Source organism: Calliphora vicina, chromosome 3 (assembly GCF_958450345.1).
Source record: "Calliphora vicina chromosome 3, idCalVici1.1, whole genome shotgun sequence".
Lineage (NCBI taxonomy): Eukaryota > Metazoa > Arthropoda > Insecta > Diptera > Calliphoridae > Calliphora > Calliphora vicina.
This window is the reverse complement of record NC_088782.1, coordinates 23302817-23322272: the sequence shown is the minus strand read 5'-3', so window position 1 is coordinate 23322272 and position 19456 is coordinate 23302817. Positions and strand designations below refer to the sequence as shown.

The 19456-nt window shown below is 30.4% G+C and overlaps 7 protein-coding genes across 10 annotated transcripts; 3 read left to right on the top strand and 4 right to left on the bottom strand.

Annotated features, from left to right (window-relative positions):
* Positions 1 to 1339: 1339 nt before the first annotated feature.
* On the bottom strand, positions 1340 to 1923 carry LOC135954566 (larval/pupal cuticle protein H1C-like). The gene is made up of 2 exons (XM_065504757.1): positions 1912 to 1923; positions 1340 to 1845 (listed from the first exon to the last, which is right to left on the bottom strand). The coding sequence occupies exons 1-2, from the start codon at positions 1921 to 1923 to the stop codon at positions 1411 to 1413; spliced, it is 447 nt and encodes a 148-aa protein (XP_065360829.1). The 3' UTR covers positions 1340 to 1410.
* Positions 1924 to 2481: 558 nt separating this feature from the next.
* Positions 2482 to 3050, top strand: LOC135954927 (cuticle protein 16.5-like). The gene is made up of 2 exons (XM_065505175.1): positions 2482 to 2493; positions 2557 to 3050. The coding sequence occupies exons 1-2, from the start codon at positions 2482 to 2484 to the stop codon at positions 2968 to 2970; spliced, it is 426 nt and encodes a 141-aa protein (XP_065361247.1). The 3' UTR covers positions 2971 to 3050.
* A 2611-nt stretch (positions 3051 to 5661) lies between these two features.
* On the bottom strand, positions 5662 to 6134 carry LOC135955020 (cuticle protein 16.5-like). Its single transcript, XM_065505294.1, has 2 exons — positions 6123 to 6134; positions 5662 to 6060 (listed from the first exon to the last, which is right to left on the bottom strand). The coding sequence occupies exons 1-2, from the start codon at positions 6132 to 6134 to the stop codon at positions 5662 to 5664; spliced, it is 411 nt and encodes a 136-aa protein (XP_065361366.1).
* A 554-nt stretch (positions 6135 to 6688) lies between these two features.
* LOC135955346 (cuticle protein-like) lies at positions 6689 to 18453 on the top strand. The gene is given in 3 exon segments (XM_065505701.1): positions 6689 to 6700; positions 6764 to 7248; positions 17781 to 18453. Coding segments are annotated over 3 exon segments (1104 nt in total). The 3' UTR covers positions 18388 to 18453.
* LOC135953367 (cuticle protein 38-like) lies at positions 10158 to 10888 on the bottom strand. Its single transcript, XM_065503243.1, has 2 exons — positions 10877 to 10888; positions 10158 to 10812 (listed from the first exon to the last, which is right to left on the bottom strand). The coding sequence occupies exons 1-2, from the start codon at positions 10886 to 10888 to the stop codon at positions 10225 to 10227; spliced, it is 600 nt and encodes a 199-aa protein (XP_065359315.1). The 3' UTR covers positions 10158 to 10224.
* On the top strand, positions 12767 to 13368 carry LOC135953368 (cuticle protein 16.5-like). Of its 3 annotated transcripts, none has more exons than XM_065503246.1 (3): positions 12767 to 12778; positions 12841 to 13027; positions 13175 to 13368. In XM_065503246.1, exons 1-3 carry the CDS (start codon positions 12767 to 12769, stop codon positions 13273 to 13275), a joined length of 300 nt encoding a protein of 99 aa, XP_065359318.1. In that variant the 3' UTR covers positions 13276 to 13368. The 3 variants fall into 3 exon arrangements, with proteins under 3 accessions (XP_065359318.1, XP_065359317.1, XP_065359316.1); XM_065503245.1 differs by having other exon boundaries at positions 12841 to 13038; positions 13174 to 13368; XM_065503244.1 differs by having other exon boundaries at positions 12841 to 13368.
* LOC135953369 (cuticle protein 16.5-like) lies at positions 16013 to 16581 on the bottom strand. 2 transcript variants are annotated; one of them, XM_065503248.1, is made up of 3 exons: positions 16570 to 16581; positions 16191 to 16506; positions 16013 to 16136 (listed from the first exon to the last, which is right to left on the bottom strand). In XM_065503248.1, the coding sequence occupies exons 1-3, from the start codon at positions 16579 to 16581 to the stop codon at positions 16093 to 16095; spliced, it is 372 nt and encodes a 123-aa protein (XP_065359320.1). In that variant the 3' UTR covers positions 16013 to 16092. The 2 variants fall into 2 exon arrangements, with proteins under 2 accessions (XP_065359320.1, XP_065359319.1); XM_065503247.1 differs by having other exon boundaries at positions 16013 to 16506.
* Positions 18454 to 19456: the final 1003 nt, after the last annotated feature.

The following is a 19456-nucleotide window of genomic DNA, read 5'->3' as shown; positions in this document are numbered from 1 at the left end:
AATTTCATATTTAACTATAGTTTTATATATATAAAAAATTAGAGGGTATGCGTTCCGAAATTCCAAAAAAAAAATGTTTGGGACGCTCTAATATATTTAGATTAAGAAAGTACCATTCGAGTACAGAAGAAATACCCCCATTTGGATTCTAAATCACTCAGAACAATATACGAATTTCTGATTATTATAAATTATTCAAAAAGTACCATTAGAATAAACAAAAGGTACCATAAAGAGTCCCCCATGGATTCTAATTCATCCAGTACCATATATGCTTAATTTAGTGTATCTTAGTGGAACGAAAAAACATCATTTGATTTCTCTTTATGGTACCTTAATAACTTTAAGCAACCTATCTCTAATTCTAACATCACTCAGAAGTATATCGGCTAACTTTTATATCTATAATTTAAATAATTTAACATATTAAAAAAGTACCATTAGGAGAAAAAGTACCGATTTATCTTTTCCCTCTAGAATACCCATCAAGTTTGAAATTTCAAAATACTCCATTGTGTTGAACTTTTTTTGTGAAACAATATGTCTGAAATGATTCAAGTCTGTATTTATGTGCTCAAGAAAAACACTTGTTCTAAAAAAGTACCACTGTGTTCACCCAAATTTGGCCCAATCTACACCTTCGCTCACTAGTTGCAAATAACAATCTGTTCTTTAATTTTTATTTCACTGGAAGACCCAAATTTTATAAAATGTTTGCAATTAATTTTTTGGATGCAATTAATTTTCCTGTTTTTTACCGTTTTTTGGTACTTTTTTTTGTTCCCATTCAGATGATACAAATTTTATTCAAAAAATTTTAGTATCATATTAAGAGCTCATATTAAGATATTTATATTTCTATGTTAATTTATAGAAAAACATATTTTATGAAAAAAGTACTAAAATAAAAAAGATTTTTGCTGCTTAAGCGTTCGAATTTCCAAAAAGTACCAAATTCATATTTGGTATTTTTTGAGATGCTAAGAATAAAATTTAAAATTTATTTTATAGGTTTAAAAATACATATGGTATCAAAAAAGTACCAAAATTAAGTTTTTCCAGTTTTCTTCCCCAAAATGTTGGAATTTCGAAAAAAGTACCAAAAACCTATAATAATTTAGAAGTTATAAGTTTACAGAATTTAGCCCCTAAACCTTCGAATTTTAAAAATCTCTTCTTAGAGGATCTACATAGGGAAAGAGAAACCTGTAGTACAAATTTCATATCTTTACATTTTGTCCTTGGACTGGTCGATGTTGAATCTATCAGTCACTAACTAACTTTACTCTTTCATATTTATAGATAATGTTTTTTAAAATTATGGAAATATAAAACAAAATTATTAATTTTAAAATCGTTTAATCACAGATCATTTATTTAATTTCGCAGAATCATTCAGAATATTTAAATTTACAACAAAACAGGGGCGGCAGCATAAGTGGCAGGAACTACGGCAGCATTGTAGTTTTGCTTGAGGTCAACACGACTGCTGGCATAAGCGGCATCCAAATGAGCATTAGCATAAGCCAAGGGAGTGGCGGCATAAGTCAAAGGAGCAGAGTAAGCCAAGGGAGTAGAGTAAGCAGCAGCGTATTTGGCAACAACGGGAGCGGTATAAGCAGCAGCAATGGGGGCGGTATAAGCAGCAACAGGGGCAGCTACTGGAGCTACAATGGGAGCAGTGGCAATACCATTGTGGTTGCGGGCAACAAATTGGCTACTGGTGGCTGTAACAACACCAGCGGGGGCAGCAACTACGGCGGCAGGAGCAGTGTAAGCCAAAGGAGCACCAATCAAACCGGGTTTGGCAGCAGCACAGGCAATGACAGCAAAGATAACAATGGCCTAAATAAAATATATAAAATTTATTAGATTTTATTTTAATTCTTCTAAAGGATAAAATTAACTTACGTATTTGAACATTTTGTTTAGTTGAGAATGACTTTAACAAGGGAAAATTTGTTAATGATGCTTTAAACAATTGAAATCACAATATTTATACTAAAAATATTTCACAAATTTACATTTTAATAACGGTTTTTTAGGAACATTTTGACCCCCAAAATAATGTCCATGTCCATGTTCTTGAACTGAAACTGCTAAAAGAATTAATTCAATAAAACATTATTTAACTGTTATTAAAACAAATTCACAGAAACAGCTGGTTTCTACTGAAAATAAAACTGGCTGACCATTATACTCACATAACTGTGCTGAGCAGTATTTTTAATTTGATGATTGTTAAGTATGCTTGATGCATAATTTTAACATGATTTACATACATAAAATCAATTGTAAGAGTTCAACTATTTTAAATATTTGTCCAGTAATTATGTTTTTGTTTTATTAACCTTTTAAATTTTACATTCTTTTTAGTTTTGGAAATAATTTTATTATAAATAGTTTAAGTCGGGTGTTAAGTTTCATCAAAATCATTTTATTTGTTGCCATAAACAAATCAGTTCAACAAACTCAAACAAAATGTTCAAATTCGTAAGTATTTTTAAATATTTTCTCAAATTTAACCGTGAAATTAATTGAGTTCTATTTCTTTAGGCTGTTGTTATCTTCGCTGTCATTGCTTGTGCTGCTGCCAAGCCCGGTTTGATTGGTGCTCCTTTGGCTTATGCTGCTCCCGCCGCTGTTGTAGCTGCCCCAGCCGGTGTTGTTACTGCCACCAGTAGCCAATTTGTTGCCCGCAACCATAATGGTATTGCTACTGCTCCCATTGTAGCTAATGTTGCTACCCCTGTTGTTGCCAAGACTGTTGCTGCTTATACCGCTCCTGTTGTAGCCAAATACGCTGCTGCTTACACTCATCCTTTGGCTTACAGTTCGCCTTTGGCTTACTCTTCTCCTTTGGCTTACTCCACCCCTGTTGTAGCTAAATATGCTGCTGCTTACTCTCATCCTTTGGCCTACTCAGCTGCTTTGACTTATGCTGCTGCCCCAGCTCCAGTTTTCTTTTAAAAACTGTGATTGTTACGATTTTGTTATGAATGCGATTTGTTTTATTAGTTCGAAATAAAAGATAATATATTTATTAAAAATTTTTTGTTTTATTGAGGTTGGTTTCTTAAAGTCCGAATTAAAATTAAACTGCTATAAATTTAGAATGACAGTTTTTTGCTGGACTAATTGGAATGTAATCTTAAGCAAGAGTTGAAAATAAAATGATTTATATAGTAAATTTTCTTACATTAAATTAGTAAACTTGTGAAACATTACCAATTTGTATAAATAAGTAAGAAAAATAATACAGTAGACCATTGTAAGGATTCTATTTTTGAAGATTATTTCATATTTTTATACCTTTCAATCTTGTGATTTCCTCAATATTTGTTTGTAATTTCCAAATTATTTATTTGAGACTCTAAAAATAAAGTTTTTTGTATATTCTGTAACATTACTCATTAAAAGGAAAGACTATTTGAAAGTGTCCGTCTATAGGTTGAGTAGAGCTTTCACAGCTTCCTAAGCACTTACTGACTTATTTTATTACATCAATATATCGTAAGTCCTTTTGACTGTGTTGCTATTAAAGATCATACATATCTCTCAATAAATTCTTCATATAAATAGTTTTTCATAAAAATAGTGAAATGAAAATGAATCACGTACTTCTGATTAGAATTAAGAAAATTGTGTTTTGGTAATTTTAATACTTTTATAAGGAATTTTGAATTTTAAACTGTTTATATAAAGAGTTTTTCCTAATAATATAGAATTCCAAAAATAAATCCAATAATTTTGATTCAAATTTAAATTTTGGGTATTTTGGGGATTTCAGTTATTTTGTTTAGGAATCTAAAATATTTAGTTACAAATTGATTTTTCACTGAATTTTATTCTTAAAATAACTAAAAATCCATTTTTTAATATAATTTTTAAAATCGATATTTTGGGCATTTTTAATTTGAGATTTCTTATTTTTAAACAGTAGTTGGCATATTATGTCTCAAACAAGAATATCAATCAATTATTTAAATTTTTCATAAATATATAGGTATTTTGTGGATTTTTATTGGAAGTTTGGTAACTTACTTTTACATAAGAATTGTTAACTGAGCTATTTTTCTTTATAAATATTTAATTTTGAATTTTAGTTTGATTTAGGAGTAATGAAAGTTATGGGGATTTAAATTTCTATTTTGGGAATTAAAATTATTGTTGTATCATGGATAAATTAAACAAAAAATTGTTAATACAGTTTTTTTTTCTTAAAATCTGTCATTTGGGATTTTGATTTCAAATTTAGAAATATTTTTTTAACTTTAGATTTTTTATTTGAACTCATTTTCTTAAATAATTTCTGTAAACAATACGAATTTTTCAAAAAGGTAAAGTAATTTTAGTTTGTATAAATAAATGGGTATTTTAGGGATTTTCATTTTACTTTTAGGAATTAAAATTTCTTTCAACACAATTAGTTTTTTACAAATAAACTGGGAACAATACCAAAAATGTCAAATATATTTTTCTTAAAATTTAAATCTGACATTTTGGAGATTTGGATTTTAAATTTGGGAATTTGAAATTTCAAACGAAATTCTTTGAAATTATGTATATGACAAAATAAACATGGTTTTGTGATTTATAAAAACCAAATTTGTAACACATTCGTTTGTTGATGAATAGATCTTTTAGAAATTAGTTAATTTTATTTAAAAATTTTTCATTTTAGCGATTTTTATTTTAAATTTGGGAATTTTCTTTTTAAACAACAGAATTTGTATTTGAATACATAATTTTCAATAAATATTGTACACAATAGAAATTTACCCAAAAATCAAGTAATTCCAGTTTGGGGATTTTAGAGATTTTCATTTTACTTTTGGGAATTCAAATTTTTTTTAATTAAAATTAACGTTTAAACAATATGTTAAAAGTTGCTGTAAATACAAGTATTTTTTTCTTAAAATTCAAATTCAGTAATTTTGGGGATTTGGATTTTAAATTTGGGAATTTGAATATTAACTTTAAAAGTTTAATTTGTAGACATTATGTTTAATAATTATTGTAAACATAAGAAATATGACATAAAATCTATCAAATTCTGTTATGGGTATTTTAGGTATTTTCATTTTACTTTTGGGTATTCAAATGTTTTTAACTAAAATTTATTTTTAAGCAATAGAAACAAGTTATTAACTTCCCAATAAGCATTTTTACCGGAATTAAAGTTGAAAGCAAGTGTAATTCAAGCCTTGAATTATAGTCAAGCAATTGAATTACTATTGTATTACACTTTATTTCATTGGCATTCTCCAGTAAAAAGAAAACATAAATTCAAGTCATATGATTTTTGTTTGAAAAATATTTAATTTTTTCAAACATTTTTCAAGTTTAAAACGTAATTATATTTGCATTCAAGACAAATTCCAACAAAATGTTCAAGTGCTTGAAATATTGTGGCTTAAGTGTTTATTGGGTTTATTTTTTATCTCAAGTTAATTTCTTAAGTAATACAGACAAATATTTCTTCATAAAAAATGTTTTTAAAATCCCCAACCGCTTGCACATATTTGCATTTTTAGAAAATATCTCCCACAAAAACAAAGCAAAACAAAATTTTTAAAATAAATATTTTTTTTATTATTTAAAACAAATCATATCATAATCACAAGTTGTTATTACAAGCATTCCCAAAAATTACAGTTTTTAAAACAAAACTGGAGCTGGTGCAGCAGCATAAGTCAAGGGTGCGGAGTAGGCCAAAGGATGAGAGTAAGCAGCAGCATATTTAGCTACAACAGGGGTGGAGTAAGCCAAAGGTGAAGAGTAAGCCAAAGGATGAGAGTAGGCAGCAGCATATTTGGCTACAACGGGAGAGGTAGTGTAAGCAGCAACAGTCTTGGCAACAACAGGGGTAGCAACAGGAGCTACAATGGGAGCAGTAGCAATACCATTATGGTTGCGGGCAATAAATTGGCTACTGGTGGCAGTAACAACACCGGCGGGGCTAGCAACTACAGCTGCAGGAGCAGCATAAGCCAAAGGAGCACCAATCAAACCGGGCTTAGCAGCAGCACAGGCAATGACAGCGAAGATAACAACAGCCTAAAGGAATTGAGTTTAATTAATATTTCAGACGATTTTAGAAAATGTTTTAAAATACTTACGAATTTGAACATTTTGTTTAAATGTTTTGAAATGTTATGTTTATCGTAAAAGATAAAATGTGTTTGATGAAAAAGTCAATCTAACTAAAACTATTTATAATAATGTGATTTCTTACAAGCTATAACAATTTAAATAGTACAAATATCCACAAATACTTCATACATTTATAAATAAGTTTAACACTTTCCGATGATTTTATGTAAATCATGGTTTAATTATGCTTAAAGCATACAAATAGCAAACAATTCATACTGCTTAGTAATATTTTGTGTGAATAATAGCAGTCTTCAGTTTAGTTGTAAGTGTGAACAGCTGTTGTTATGAATTTGTTTAATACAATTAAGTTAATTTTTAAGGAATTCTGTCTTTTATTTTATTTCAAGAATATACTTAATTGTAAATCACACTATGAGGGTCATTTTATAATTTAATCTAAAAAACCTTTAAATAACGGTATTTAATTTGTAAATTTGTAATTTATTTTTAGTATAAATATTGTCGTTTCAATTGTTTCAAATATCATTAACAAATCTTAACTTGTTAAAGTCATTCTCAACTAAACAAAATGTTCAAATACGTAAGTTAATTTTATCCTTTAGAAAATTAAAAAAATCTAATAAATTTTATAAATTTCCCTTAGGCCGTTGTTATCTTTGCTGTCATTGCCTGCGCTGCTGCCAAACCCGGTTTCTTAAGTGCTCCTTTGGCTTATGCTGCTCCTGCAGCTGTAGTTGCTGCCCCCGCCGGTGTTGTTACAGCCACCAGTAGCCAATTTGTGGCCCGCAACCATAATGGTATCGCTACTGCTCCCGTTGTAGCTCCAGTAGCTGCCCCAGTTGCCGCCTATACCGCCCCCATTGCTGCTGCTTATACCGCTCCCATTGTAGCCAAATACGCTGCTGCCTACTCTACCCCCTTGGCTTACTCTGCACCTGTTGTAGCTAAATATGCCGCTGCTTACTCTGCTCCCTTGGCTTACTCTGCTCCTTTGACTTATGCTGCCACTCCCTTGGCTTATGCTAATGCTCATTTGGATGCCGCTTATGCCAGCAGCCGTGTTGACCTTAAGCAAAACTACAATGCTGCCGTAGTTCCTGCGACTTATGCTGCCGCCCCTGTTTTGTTGTAAATTTAAATTTTCTAAATGATTCTGCGAAATTAAATAAATGATCTGTGATTAAACGATTTTAAAATTAATAGTTTTGTTTTATATTTCCTAAAGTATGTACTTAAACATTTCTTATAGAAGGTAACGTTACTGAATGACTGACAAAAAGTAGAGACATGAAAATTGGACTACAGGTTCCTCTTTCCCAATAAAGATCCAATAAGAAGGAATTTTTAAAATTCGAAGGAAAAACGTGTAAATTCTGTAACCTTATATCTTCAAAAGTAATACAGATAAAAAAAACTTTAAATGCATCTTCATCTACGTAATAAAAGTATTTGGTACTTTTTTGAAATTCGAATATTTTGTGAGAGAAAATGGGTAAAAACTATATTTTAGCAGTTTTTTGGAACCATATGTATTTTTAAACCTATAAAGTTAATTTTAAATCATATTCTTTGCATCTCAAAATATACTAAATATGAATTTGGTACTGTTGGAAATTCGAACTTAAGAAAAAATTGTATTTATGTTTGGTACTTTTATCATAAAATATATTCTATAAATTGACATAGAAATATGAATATCTTATCATGATCTCCCGCTATGATACTAAAATTTTCTTGAATAAAATTTGTATTAGTGTGGTACTTTTGAGCACATTAAAACAGACTAGAATCGTTTGAGACATATGTATATGAGGAGCCGCAGAACAAAAGGTACTTTTTTGCAGGGACCGAAAATAATAATTATTCTTGAAATTTCTAAGGAAAAAAGCCATCACAGGATAATATCGGAGAGTCAAGTCAAGCATACCATTTTGATTGTTTTCAACTATAATTTCATAAAATAACATGCTTTTTAAATTCTTGATTTTTATTTTTTTTGTCAGAAATAATTGTTATTTTCTGATTTTTATTTTTTTTGTCAGAAATAATTGTTATTTTTGATTTTTATTTTTTTTTGTCAGGAATATTTGTCGGACTTTGAGTTTTATTTTTTTTGTCAGGAATATTTGTCAAACTTTGAGTTTTATTTTTTTTGTCAGGAATATTTGTCAGACTTTGATTTTTATTTTTTTTGTCAGAAATAATTTTTATTTTTTTTGTCAGATATATTTGTCAGACTTTGATTTTTATTTTTATACCCTTCACTGTGAGTGGCAAGGGTATATATAAGTTTGTCATTCCGTTTGTAATTTCTACATTTTTCATTTGCGACCTCACAAAGTATATATATTCTGGATCGTTATAGATAGCGAAGTCGATATCGCTTTCAACTTACCGTAGCCCCCAAATAACTTACAAACATGATTGATACATCAATATATCGGGAATTCTTCCGGCTCGGTTGCCATTTAAAATCGGCCCACAAATGGCTGAGATAACGGGACAACCTCGATTTTTGGCCTATTTTTGATCTATATCTGGATAACTAAGTCATTAATATAGGCATTATGGATATCTAATGATATATATTTCAAAGTCCATTGCAACGATGTATGTATATAAGGCTTTGACCTACAATGGGTCAAAATCGGGAAAAATATTTTTTAACCCGAATTTTTTTTTAACAAAAAATTTTCTTGTTTGTCAAAAATTTTTTTGTTTCCAAAAAAATTTTTTTGTCATAAATCTTTTTACCAAAAAAATTTTTTGGTAAAAAAAATGCCTATATTAATGACTTAGTTATCCAGATATAGATCAAAAATAGGCCAAAAATCGAGGTTGTCCCGTTATCTCAGCCATTTGTGGGCCGATTTTCTCGATTTTAAATGGCAACCGAGCCGGAAGAATTCCCGATATATTGACGTATCAATCATGTTTGTAAGTTATTTGGGGGCTACGGAAAGTTGATTTCAACATACAGTTGATTTCAATAGACGGACATGGCGATATCGACTTCGCTATCTATAACGATCCAGAATATATATACATTGTGGGGTCGCAAATGAAAAATGTAGAAATTATAAACGGAATGACAAACTTATATATACCCTTGCCATTCGTGGTGAAGGATATACAAATAAAAATCAAAGTCTGACAAATATATCTGACAAAAAAAATAAAAATCAAAAAATAACAATTATTTCTGACAAAAAAAATAAAACTCAAAGTCTGACAAATATTCCTGACAAAAAAAAATAAAAATCAAAAATAACAATTATTTCTGACAAATAAAATAAAAATCAGAAAATAACAATTATTTCTGACAAAAAAAATAAAACTCAGAAAATAACAATTATGTTGTGATTTTTATTATAAATGTCATAATTGTTACGGTCCCTGCTTTTTTGCTCATTTAAAAATTTTGGAAAATTTATTTTTTCTTATAAAAAAACCAAAAAAACTTTTTGTCTTTTCTAGTCTGTTTTAATGTGCTCAAAAGTACGACACTGTTTACCCGGATTTGGCCCAATCTACACCATCGCACTCTAGTTCCAAATAACAACTTGTTATTTAATTTTTGTTTCACTGCAGGAACCAATGTTTAAAATTTTATCTACATTGGCTTAATAACTGTGGATGCAATGTATGTATGTGTCATTAAATCATGTACACAATGATTGATTCAAGATCGAATCCTTCTAGCTTGAAACTGTTAATTGCAGCTCTCATTAAGAATATTGTAGGGCATAAAATTGATCTTAAAATTGACTTGTTCTTAAAAATTGTTTTCTTGATGCTCACATCAATAGAATGTGATTATTTAAGAATGACTAACCTTGAATTAATGTCAAAATGAGCTTCTTTCAAGATTTCTGATCATCATTTAAGCTTATATTTTTATATTGAATTTTTCCATTCTATGTAATGCAGTGTAATTCATTACTATACCACTTCTAAGTAATGCAGATGTAATAGTATCCAATAACTTGACAAATCCTTTGAAATGTCTAAATAATTTCACTTAAATAAAATAACTATTATTCAAAATTCGTTAGATCACAGATCATATATTTTAATTCGCAACATCATTAAGAAAATCTAAATTTACAACAAAACTGGGGCAGCAGTGTATTTAATAGGAGCTACGGCAGCAACTGTGGCTACGGGAGCAGCCAAAGGGGTAGCTACGGGTACAGCAGCGGCGGCAGCATAAGTGGCAGGAACTACGGCAGCATTGTAGTTTTGTTTGATGTCAACACGGCTGCTGGCATAAGCGGCATCCAAATGAGCATTAGCATAAGCTACAGGAGTGGCAGCATAAGTCAAAGGAGCGGAGTAAGCCAAGGGATGAGTGTAGGCAGCGGCATATTTAGCTACAACAGGGGCGGAGTATGCCAAAGGTGAAGAGTAAGCCAAAGGATGAGAGTAGGCAGCAGCGTATTTGGCTACAACAGGAGCGGTATAAGCAGCAGCAACGGGAGCAGTGTAGGCGGCAACAGGGGCAGCTACTGGAGCTACAATAGGAGCGGTGGCAATACCATTGTGGTTGCGGGCAACAAATTGGCTACTGGTGGCAGTAACAACACCAGCGGGGGCAGCAACAACGGCGGCGGGAGCGGTGTAAGCCAAAGGAGCTCCTAAGAAACCAGGTTTGGCAGCAGCACAGGCAATGACAGCAAAGATAACAACGGCCTAAAGGAAATTTACAAAATTTATTAGATTTTTTTAATTTTTCTAAAGGATAAAATTAACTTACGTATTTGAACATTTTGTTTAGTTAAGATTTACTTTAACAAGTTAAGATTTGTTAATGATATTTCAAACAATTGATATGACCATATTTATACTAAAAATACTTTAACAATATTCATATTAATAACGGATTTTTTTGTTAAACTTTCAATAACATTAAACTGACCCTCAAAATAATGTTAATGTTCTTGAATTAAAACTGCTGTAAGAATGTCATACAAATTGATTTTATTAAACCATAAAATCTAAGTAAATCAACAGCTGTTTACACTTACAATAAAAATCCTTAGTTTAAAACAAAAACTCACCATTAGTCATATTAAAATTGTAAGCATGGCTTGATGGTGTTATGCTTGACGCATAATTATTTCATGATTTACATATAAAATCAGTTTTGAATTGTTAAACTATTTAAAAAAAATTATCAAGTAAATGATTTCTTATACAAAATATATTGAATATTTGTATAAAGAAATCGTCTACAAGTTGTAAGAGCTGAAATCATAATATTAATAGGCAAGTCGATTACTTTAGACCCCTTTTACGCTCACATTATACATTCAATTTAGGAAAGAAATATACCATTTTAAAGGGATTTATTCACAGAAGTGCAGAATATATATTTTATTGAAATCGGTTCAGTTTTTTAGGAGTTATAAGCGTTTAAAGATGTAACTAACACATATGCAAAAACGTGTACATGTGAACCTTAAGCTAAAAAGTAAACAAAGCAATGCGTGTTTGTCCAATTTGTTGTTGTAAATAAGAGAAACAATTAAACAGTATTGATTTCGCTCCGTTTTAAGTGAGATTGGTTATAGAAAACAATTAAGAAGAAGATTTTAATAATTTAAAGTCGCTTGAAAGAAATATTTTGAAGGTTTTTTTTATTTTGTAATATGTAAATAGTAAGTATATAGTTATTTTATAATATCTGCAGAACCATAATTGTGACGGTCTTTAAACTTTATACGAATCAATTTCTTATCACTGCATGAAGTTTAAGCAAAAATGGGACGGATCGGAACAGGTGGCGAGTCACCTCCCATATAAAGTAAATAGTTATTTTTAAATATTTTGTGAGCTATAATTCCAAGATTATTCAAACTTTGTATAAATGGCTCTGTTATCATTTTGCATAGTTTCGCTGAAAATTTTCGGGATTAAATAAATATTTATTGAAAATAGGCGAAATTAGATTAGAGGACGTAGCACCTCCCATGCAAAGTAAATATTAATTTCGAATGTCTGGGGAACCAAAATGGGAGGGTCGGAAAAGGATGTGAGTCACCTCCCATACAAAGTTATAATTACATGATTCTTCAAACTTTGTCCGCATAGCTCTATTACCATTATACAGAGATTGGCTGAAAGTGGCCGGGATTGCATTAGTGGTGGCACCTCTCATTCAAAGTAAATAATTAATTTTGAATATCTGGAGAACTATAATTCTAAAAGTATTTAAAATGTATATCAATCAATTTATTACCATATTAAAAACGAATTTATTCTTGATCATTTTACAAAGTTTAGCTAAACATGATCGGCTTAGTTGGAATGACGCCTCCCATATAAAGTAAAGTTAAAGTGAATATGAGTTATTTTTTTACATAAAATACATAAAAATGGGTGGGATCAGAACAGTGAAGTAGTGTCTCCCATACCAAATTAGTTAATGTTTGAATATCAAATAAACAGTAATTGGGAGATTCTCAATACTTTGCATGTGTTATTATCATACCATTGTACATAGTTTAATTTTACTAGGATAGGGGTAGCGAAGTGCACCGGGATATACTAGTTATTATAAATAGTTTCAATTAGGTTGCAAATTTTATCAAACTAATTTTGTATCTCTTACGATAAACAAATCATTTCAACAAACTTAAACAAAATGTTCAAATTCGTAAGTATTTTAAAAAAATTTTTAATATTAACAATGATGTTTATTAAACTTAATTCTTTTAGGCCGTTGTTATCTTCGCTGTCATTGCCTGTGCTGCTGCCAAGCCCGGTTTGATTGGTGCTCCTTTGGCTTATGCTGCTCCCGCTGCTGTTGTAGCTGCCCCCGCCGGTGTTGTTACTGCCACCAGTAGCCAATTTATTGCCCGCAACCACAATGGTATTGCCACTGCTCCTATTGTTGCTCCAGTGGCAACTCCTGTTATTGCCAAGACTTTAGCTTACACTGCTCCAGTTGCTGCCGCTTATACCGCTCCCTTTGTAGCTAAATATGCTGCTGCTTACTCTCATCCCTTGGCTTACAATTCTCCCTTGGCTTACTCTTCTCCTTTGGCTTACTCCACCCCTGTTGTAGCTAAATATGCTGCCGCTTACTCTCATCCCTTGGCCTACTCCGCACCCTTGACTTATGCTGCTGCCCCAGCTCCAGTTTTGTTTTAAAAACTGTAATTTTTGGGAGTGCTTGTAATAACAATGTGTGATAATGATATGATTTGTTTCAAATAATAAAAAAAAATATATTTATTTTAAAAATTTTGTTTTGTTTTTGTGGGAGAAATTTTCTAAAAATGCAAATATGTGCAAGCTGTTGGGGGTATTAAAAATATGCAGCCCAATTATGAATAAAAATTCACCGGGAGTTTTTTTCCCTTTTCTCATTATTCCTATTCAAATTCAATGGGAAAAAACTCCCGGGGAACAAACTGCCTCGGAATTTTTTATTCATAATTGGGCTGATAGTTTTATAAGGAAATATTGCCTGAATTTCTTAAGAAATAAAATTGTGATAAAAAAATAAACCTAATAAACACTTAAGCCCCAAAATTTCAAGCACTTGAACATTTTGTTGGAATTTTACTTGAATGCAAATATAATTACGTTTTAAACTTGAAAAATATTTGAAAAAATTAAATATTTTTCAAACAAAAATCATATGACTTGAATTTATGTTTCCTTTTTACTGGAGAATGCTATTGATACAAAGTATGTATAATACAACTATAACTCAATTGCTTGACTATAATTCAAGGCTTGAATTACACTTGCTTTCAACTTCAATTCCAGTAAAAATGCATATTGGGAAGTTAATAACTTGTTTCTATTGCTTAAAAATAAATTTTAGTTAAAAACATTTGAATTCCCAAAAGTAAAATTAAAATACCTAAAATACCCATAACAGAATTTGATAGATTTTATGTCATATTTCTTACGTTTACAATAATTATTGAACATAATGTATACAAATTAAACTTTTAAAGTTAAAATTCAAATTCCCAAATTTAATATCCAAATCCCCAAAATTACTGAATTTGAATTTTAAGAAAAAAATACTTGTATTTACTGCAACTTTTAACATATTGTTTAAACGTTAATTTTAATTAAAAAAAAAATTTGAATTCCCAAAAGTAAAATGAAAATCTCTAAAATTCCCAAACTGGAAGTATTTGATTTTTGGGTAAATTTCTATTGTTGACAATATTTATTAAAAATTATATATTCAAATACAAATTCTGTTGTTAAAAAGAAAATTCCCAAATTTAAAATAAAAATCGCCAAAATGTAAAATTTTTGAATTTCTAAAAGATCTACTTTCATCAACAAACGAATGTGTTACAAATTTTGTTTTTATAAATCACAAAAACTTGTTTATTTTTTCAAATAAGTATTTTTTATACCAAAATTTCAAAGAACTTCGTTTGAAATTTCAAATTCCCAAATTTAAAATCCAAATCTCCAAAATGTCAAATTTTAATTTAAAAAAAAAATATTTTAAATTGTTGGTATTGTCCCCAGTTTATTGTTAAAAAACTAATTTTGGTGAAGGAAATTTGAATTCCCAAAAGTAAAATGAAAATCTCTAAAACACCCATTTATTATACAAACTAAAATTACTTGTACTTTTTGGCAAATTCGTATTGTTTACAGAAATTATTTAAGAAAATGAGTTCAAATACAAATTCTAAATTCATAAAATTAAAATCCCAAAATAACAGATTTTAACAAAACAATAACTGTATTAACAATTTTTTGTTTAATTTATCCATGATACAACAATAATTTTAATTCCCAAAATAGAAATATAAATCCCCATAACTTTCATTACTCCTAAACCAAACTAAAATTCGAAATTAAATATTTCTAAAGAAAATGAGCTCAGTTAACAATTCTTATATAAAAGTGAGTTACCAAACTTCTAATAAAAATCCTCAAAATACCTACATATTTATGAAAAATTTAAATAATTGATTGATATTCTATATTTATAGCTTGTTTGAGACATAATATGCCAACTACTGTTTAAAAATAAGAAATCTGAAATTAAAAATGCCCAAAATATCGATTTTTAAAATTATATTAAAAAATTGATTTTTAGTTATTTTAAGAATAAAATTCAGTGAAAAATCAATTTATAACTAAATATTTTAGATTCCTAAACAAAAAAACTGAAATCCCCAAAATACCCAAAATTTTAATTTTAATCAAAATTATTGGATTTATTTTTGGAATTCACTATTATTAGGAAAAACTCTTTAATATAAACAGTTTAAAATTAAAAATTCCTTATAAAAATATTAAAATTCCCAAAATACAATTTTCTTAATTCTAATTAAAAGTACTGGATTCATTTTCATTTCACTATTTTTATGAAAAACTATTTATATAAATAATTTATTGAGAGATATGCATGATCTTTAATAGCAAATTAGTCAAAAGGACTTACGATATATTGATGTAATAAAATAGGTCAGCAAGTGCTAAGGAAGCTCATAGCAATCTATAGACGGACACTTTCAAATAGTCTTCCCTATTAATAAGTAATGTTACAGAATATACAAAAAAACTTTATTTTTAGAGTCTCAAATAAATAATTTGGAAATTACAAATAAATATTGAGGAAATCTCCAGATTGAAAGGTATAAAAATATGAAATAATCTTCAAAAATAGAAACCTTACAATGGTCTACTGTGTTATTTTTTTTTACTTATTTATACAAATTGGAATTGTTTCACAAGTTTACTAATTTAATGTAAGAAAATTTACTATATAAATCATTTTATTTTCAACTCTTGCTTAAGATTACATTCCAATTAATCCAGCAAAAAACTGTCATTCTAAATTTATAGCAGTTTAATTTTTATTCGAACTGTAAGAAACCAACCTCAATAAAACAAACAATTTTTAATAAATATATTATCATTTATTTCGAACTAATAAAAACAAATCGCATTCATAACAAAATCGTAACAATCACAGTTTTAAAAGAAAACTGGAGCTGGAGCAGCAGCATAAGTCAAAGGAGCTGAGTAGGCCAAAGGATGAGAGTAAGCAGCAGCATATTTGGCAACTACGGGGCTAGAGTAAGCCAAAGGAGAAGAGTAAGCCAATGGAGAAGTATAAGCCAAGGGAGTAGAGTAAGCAGCAGCGTATTTGGCTACAACAGGAGCGGTATAAGCAGCAACAGTCTTGGCAACAACAGGGGTAGCAACATTAGCTACAATGGGAGCAGTAGCGATACCATTGTGATTGCGGGCAACAAATTGGCTACTGGTGGCAGTAACAACACCGGCGGGGGCAGCAACTACAGCTGCAGGAGCAGCATAAGCCAAAGGAGCACCAATCAAACCAGACTTGGCAGCAGCACAAGCAATGACAGCGAAGATAACAACAGCCTAAAGAAATAGAACTCAATTAGTTTCACAGTTAAATTTGAGAAAATATTTAAAAATACTTACGAATTTGAACATTTTGTTTGAGTTTGTTGAATTGATTTGTTTATGGCAACAAATAAAATGAGTTTGATGAAACTTAACACCCGACTTAAACTATTTATAATAAAATTATTGCTAAAACTAAAAAGAATGTAAAAACTAGACAAATATTTCAAATAGTTGAACTCTTACAATTGATTTTATGTATGTAAATCATGTTAAAATTATGCATCAAGCATACTTAACAATCATCAAATTAAAACAAGTAAGAAAGTATGGTCGGTCAAGCCCGACCATATAATACCCTACACCAAGTAAATGAGTAAAAATATTTTTCTTTTAAAACATCAATAATTTATATTTTTGAGTGATTTTCGGAAGTGGGCCTTATAAGGGAGCTATGACCAATTATGGACAGATCACCATAAAATTAGGTCGTGTGATTTATGTCTATATTAAAGTTAACTATGTTGAATTTTGTGTGTATACCAACATTTTTAAGCGATTGAATTTTGTATATATAAAACTTATTTGGAGCGAAATTTGTGTAGATACATAGATAAATTAAACATTTATGACCGATAAAGTCCAATTTCGAGGGGACATTTGTATGGGGGCTAGGTGAAATAATGGACCGATTTCAGCCAGTTTCAATAGGCTTGGTCCTTGGGCCGAAAAAGTAATATGTACCAAATTTGATCGAAATATCTTCAAAATTGCGACCTGTACTCTGCGCACAAGGTTTACATGGACAGCCAGCCAGCCAGCCAGCCAGCCAACCAGACGGACGGACGGACGGACGGACGGACGGACATCGTTTAATCGACTCAGAAAGTGATTCTAAGTCGATCGGTATACTTTAAGGTGGGTGTTAGACTAATATTTTTGGGCGTTACAAACATCTGCACAAACGCATAATACCCTCCCCACTATGGTGGTGTAGGGTATAAATACTGCTCACTTAGCACATTTATGTGAGTATAATGGTCAGCCAGTTTTATTTTCAGTAGAAACCAGCTGTTGCTGTGAATTTGTTTTAATAACAGTTAAATAATTTTGTATTGAATTAATTCTTTTAGCAGTTTCAGTTCAAGAACATGGACATTATTTTGGGGGACAAAATATTTCTAAAAAACCGTTATTATAATGTTAATTTATAAATTATTTTTAGTATAAATATTGTCATATCAATTGTTTGAGGTATCATTAACAAAATTTAAGTTGTTAAAGTAAATTCTAACTAAACAAAATGTTCAAATACGTAAGTTTATTTTATTCCTTAGAAAAAGTAGCAAAATCTAATCAAATTTTAAATATTTCATTTAGGCCGTTGTTATCTTTGCTGTCATTGCCTGTGCTGCTGCCAAACCCGGTTTCTTAGGTGCTCCTTTGGCTTACACCGCTCCCGCCGCCGTTGTTGCTGCCCCCGCTGGTGTTGTTACTGCCACCAGTAGCCAATTTGTTGCCCGCAACCACAATGGTATTGCCACCGCCCCTATTGTAGCTCCAGTAGCTGCCCCAGTTGCCTCCTACACTGCCCCCATTGCTGCTGCTTATACCGCTCCCGTTGTAGCCAAATACGCTGCTGCTTACTCTACCCCATTGGCTTACTCTGCCCCTGTTGTAGCTAAATATGCCGCTGCTTACACTCATCCCTTGGCTTACTCCGCTCCTTTGACTTATGCTGCCACTCCCTTGGCTTATGCTAATGCTCATTTGGATGCCGCTTATGCCAGCAGCCGTGTTGACCTCAAGCAAAACTACAATGCTGCCGTAGTTCCTGCCACTTATGCTGCCGCCGTAGCTCCTCTTAAATACACTGCTGCCCCAGTTTTGTTGTAAACTTAGATTTTCTTAATGATCTTGACAAATAAAATAAATAATCTGTGATTTAACGATTTAAACAAAGTTTACATGTTTTTATTAATTTATTTAGAATGTAAATTATAATGGTTCTCGAAACAACAAGGGCTGAATCCTTAAAAAAAAATATTAATTGTTTGAATTTCATATTTAAATAGTTATTAACAGTTTGCTCGTAATACAATTTGGTTGACACTTTTAAATGTCTTTTGTCTGAATGTTAGATTTATTAAAATTCTTGTTATTTGGATTTAATGCTTCTGATATTATCATGTCTCAGTCTTGACATTATAGGTCCTTCTAGATATTAGCATGTCATGATTATAGTTTTGCAATTGATTGAATACAGCTTTGGAAAATAATAAGGCAACCAAACCTTTTGCAATCGATTTTCGACAAAACATTGGAGCACAATTTCAAGAATTGATCGCGAAAATTGAAACAATTTCTTGAATAATTTTGTATTTTTATTTTTAAATAAGGAGTGAGATCGAAAAATTCTTAACATACATATATGTTTATAAAAAAGAAACCACTAAACTTACAGCTTTAATTTTTTTTTTATTTGATTGAAATTATTATTACAATTTACAAAAAAAATTATTTTTATAGTTTTAATCACTAGTGATGAAATTTTGAACCTTTTTCGGAAACCCTTCCATTAACGTTTTTATAGTGCTTTCTGTCACTTTGCTCGAACATGTAGTCCATCTCCGTTTAAAATCTACCACACTTTTGGACACCTTTTTTGTACTCTTCAATTCTCTTTTAACAAGAGCCCAATATCTCTCCACTGGCCTTAGCTCCGGGCAGTTTGGAGGATTTGCCTCTCTTGGTACAAATACCACATTATTGTTCTTGTACCACTCAAGGGCTTGTTTGCCATAGTGACAGGATGCCAAGTCAGGCCAAAAATAAGTGGACACATTATGAAGTCTTATGAATGGAAGCAGCCTTTTTTGTAAACATTCCTTGATGTAAATTTCGGTATTTATAGAGCCCGTTGTAACAAATGAGTGGCTTCTTTTGCCGCAACTGCATATTGCTT